The sequence below is a fragment of the Micromesistius poutassou genome (genome assembly GCF_964030765.1).
Source record: "Micromesistius poutassou genome assembly, chromosome: 1".
Classification (NCBI taxonomy): domain Eukaryota; kingdom Metazoa; phylum Chordata; class Actinopteri; order Gadiformes; family Gadidae; genus Micromesistius; species Micromesistius poutassou.
The window spans coordinates 13,471,095-13,474,609 of NC_140271.1; the positions used below are offsets into that span (position 1 = coordinate 13,471,095).

General features: G+C 52.2%; 1 protein-coding gene across 1 annotated transcript in view; it reads right to left on the reverse strand.

Moving 5' to 3' along the window:
- Positions 1–436: 436 nt before the first annotated feature.
- engl (endoglin, like) overlaps positions 437–3,515 on the reverse strand; it is a gene marked incomplete at its 5' end in the record, with an annotated part of 6,126 nt that continues 3,047 nt past the window's right edge. The window contains 5 exons of the mRNA XM_084488774.1: positions 437–649; positions 848–949; positions 1,552–1,714; positions 2,675–3,059; positions 3,285–3,424. Coding sequence (XP_084344900.1) covers positions 531–649; positions 848–949; positions 1,552–1,714; positions 2,675–3,059; positions 3,285–3,424 — 909 coding nt within the window. The 3' untranslated portion in view covers positions 437–530. The remainder of the gene's footprint in view (positions 650–847; positions 950–1,551; positions 1,715–2,674; positions 3,060–3,284; positions 3,425–3,515) is intronic.

Sequence of the window (3,515 nt, forward strand, 5' to 3'; positions counted from 1 at the left end):
GTGTGTGAGCTGCAGGCTGCTTGGCACATGCGCACTGACCAACTTGTCAGAGTAACTTGTCCGACTTGGCCTGCTATTATAGTAGTAAGATATTTCCTTCGCAGAGATTGTTTACCCTCTATAATCTATTATTTTAATTGATTTGTATCACAGCTTTTCTGGTGCAGAGCTTTGTTCATGTGAACACAGGTAACTGTTTAGAGCAGACACCCTGAAGGTTGGACAGGGCTTTGACATGACGCTGAGCCCAGGGCCAGCTCCTGACCTAGCCTTAAAACACAGTGGGCCCTAGCTTGGGGCTAACCTTAGCCTCTGGCTATGTGTTGTTCTGGAACATTCTGGAGTCAAATGTGTGCTCTTCTAAAGCCCAGTGTATCAGTCTTGGTCAGGTACTGGTCGGGTACTGGTCAGGAACTGGTTGGGTCACAGTGGGTACTGGTCAGGTACTGGTCAGGAACTGGTCGGGTCATGGTGGGTACTGGTCAGGTTCTGGTCAGGTACTGGTCGGGTCTCAGTCCGACCCTGACCGGCTACACCGAGCTCTCTGGTTGGTCCATTTGTTCAGAAGGACCCAGGTTGCCATGGTTTCGGTTCAGCTGGGGTGCTGGGGTGAACAGACAGAATCTCTTCTCCGTTGGGGTCTTGGTTCCTTGTATCAAACCACACATCCCATAATATGCCCATTAATAACCTCACGACAGAACAACTTTAAATACCATTAAATACTTAATCACAAATCACTTTTGATACTTTAAACCAATAATCAACCATCTGTTATAGTTTTATTTTGAAAGTTCTTACTATTTAAATCTTCAGTGCTGAAAAACAGCCAATGAGCAGCCAGTACCTGTGTGGGTGTAGATGCAGCACAGCACCCCCATCAGGGCCACGCCCATCAGGAAGGCCGTGAACATGATGCCGATTAAGGGCACCGCCTCCATCACGGAGCCTAGACCACAACACACAGACGACCCCATCAGTTAGCATATGAAGCTACTGCCTCCATCACGGAGCCTGGCCGCAAGACACACACAACCCCATCAGTTAGCATATGAAGCTACTGCCTCCATCACGGAGCCTGGCCGCAAGACACACACAACCCCATCAGTTAGCATATGAAGCTACTGCCTCCATCATGGAGCCTGAACCACATGACACAAACAAGCTCATCAGTAGTTAGCATCGAGCTAACATATAGCAACATGAATCTAAAGGTTCAGATTCACCATTGGATTAAAGTGCTTTTTTCAACTGGTGTGATGTTGATTAAGTCACCATCTCTAGAAACGTGTTGATCTGGTGAATAGTTAACAGCACTTTAAGTCGTTTCAAATCACAAGGAAGAACATCCTGGGTTTGTGTGTGATGCTGATCGTTTTGATCCAGAAATTGGGTAAAATCGAGTAACGGGGAACGAGATATAGGAAGGGTTTGTCTCTGTAAGATTGTCACGGGCAGACACAACCTCTCCAGCGGTAGTTGACTGTAGAAACGTTCTGCTGTGTAACGGCAGGACATCAGGATCAGGTGAATAGTACCAGAGAGACTCACCGCTGGGCTCCGGGCTGGGCTTGCTGAGCTGGGAGATGCTGGTTCTGCGGGGCCGCTGGCCAGCGGGGGGCGCCGGAGGCCGGCCCGCCCCCGGGCTGAGGGGCTGGGTCACCATGAGGTGCTGGGTCACCACCATGGGCCGGCTCAGGTTCCTCTCCTCACACTGGAGAACACACGGAGGAACAAATCAGGCTGCAATCCCCTCACAGATGGGATACCTCTGTCCTTCTAAGAGTGCCCTCCAGATCACTCTCAGATCGCCCTCCAGAGTGCCCTCCTTCTGCATAGCCTCCCCCCATAAAATAGGTTGCAGTTCGTCTTTCGACTCGCTTGCACTCGCGTCCACGATGGGACTGAGGAATGACGACAGCTCCGGCGACTTTTTATAGTTCAAAATCGCTGTCAATCAAACGGCAACTCAGTCTTTCGCAGACCCTCCAATCATCACGCAGAAGCCCAGCGTCCAGGCCAGCCCACTCCTCCATTCACCCCCAGAGACGCTGAGCGTCCGTGGGAGGGACATAATCGCAGCATTATCCAATGACCGTCGACTTTCGACGCACTAAAAAAAGCTGTTCTATGCAGCCCCATTGAAGTGGATGGACGCTGAGCTTCAACAGGCAAATGCACTGTGACGCTACGGGAATGTATGAGAAGGAAATCGAGTCAGTCGACCTGCAATAAGCAGCTGATTCTGAACGAACTCGTCTTCGAGATGGACGTGTTCTAACGCATTTTTAGTCAATGAATTGTTAACACAACAGTATATATATATTTGACCATTTCATTTTTTTAATTTTAGGGGAAGCTGAGCTTCCCTTGCAGTCTTAGGGGATTGCCACTGTGTTGTACGTCCTGGCACAAAAACAGTACTTAGCATTGTGTAGCATCTTACCCTTGATATCTTTGTTGTATACAGGGAATGGGTTAACCTAGTGATTGTTAGTGCTTGGCATTTGGTTCTATGATCATCCTTACCGTACCAACAGCGATATATTGTGGTTTCTCTTTCTTCTGACAAATGTACTTATTGTAAGTTACTTTGGATAAAAGCGTCTGCTAAACGCCCTGAATGTAAATGTCAATGGGGTGTAAATGTGGGGTGCTTAGGTGCTTCCTCTACCTGCTGGCCTGGAGCAGCATAGGTCAGGCGGGGGATGGGGTCCCCCTCCAGGCAGGGCCCCCTCAGCGGGTTCTCCTCGCCGGAGGAGCCAGAGGAGCAGAGAAGGAGTCGGCAGTGGAGGAACTGCACCGAGGCGTTGTAAACATGTGGCAGGACGAAGCTAAACCTCAAGGACTGCGTCTCCTCCTCCTCTTCCTCCTCCTCCTCCCAGACTAGAGTCTTCCTCCTTTGCTTCACTCCTCCATCTTCATTCTTCTCTACATATGCGTCATGGTCAGGCGTTGCTCCTCCTGGAACCTCATCACCTCCTCCACCACCTCTTATCCCGACTTCTCCTCCTCCTCCACCATCTCCTCCACTAACTTCTCCCTTCACACCTCCTCCACCACCTCCCTCCCCACCTCTTCCCCCTGCCCCACCTCCTACCTCACTTCCTCCTCCCTTCCCACCTCCTCCCTCGCCTCCTCCTCCCCCTGCCTCACCTCCTCCCCCGCCACCTCCTCCATCACCACCTCCCTTCCCAGCCCCACCTCCTCCTCCTCCTCCACCTCCTGTCCCCCCCTTCCCCCCTGGCCGTCCCCCCTGCCCTCCTCCTTCCCCTCCCCAGAGCTGGGTGAGGGTGAGGGAGGGCTGGGCGGGGCAGCGGTCCTGGATGACGGGCCAGAAGGGGGAGCTCTTGGGGTCCGACTCGGGGGATACCACACAGGACCTGAGCTCCAGGCTGCCGGACACACGGCCCACGGACGAGACCTGCATCCAGAGGGAGAGAGAACTCCAGGAGGACCTTGGGACCAGAGATCCAATACGGAGCTAATGAGAAGCTAATGAGAAGGTTAGCTCC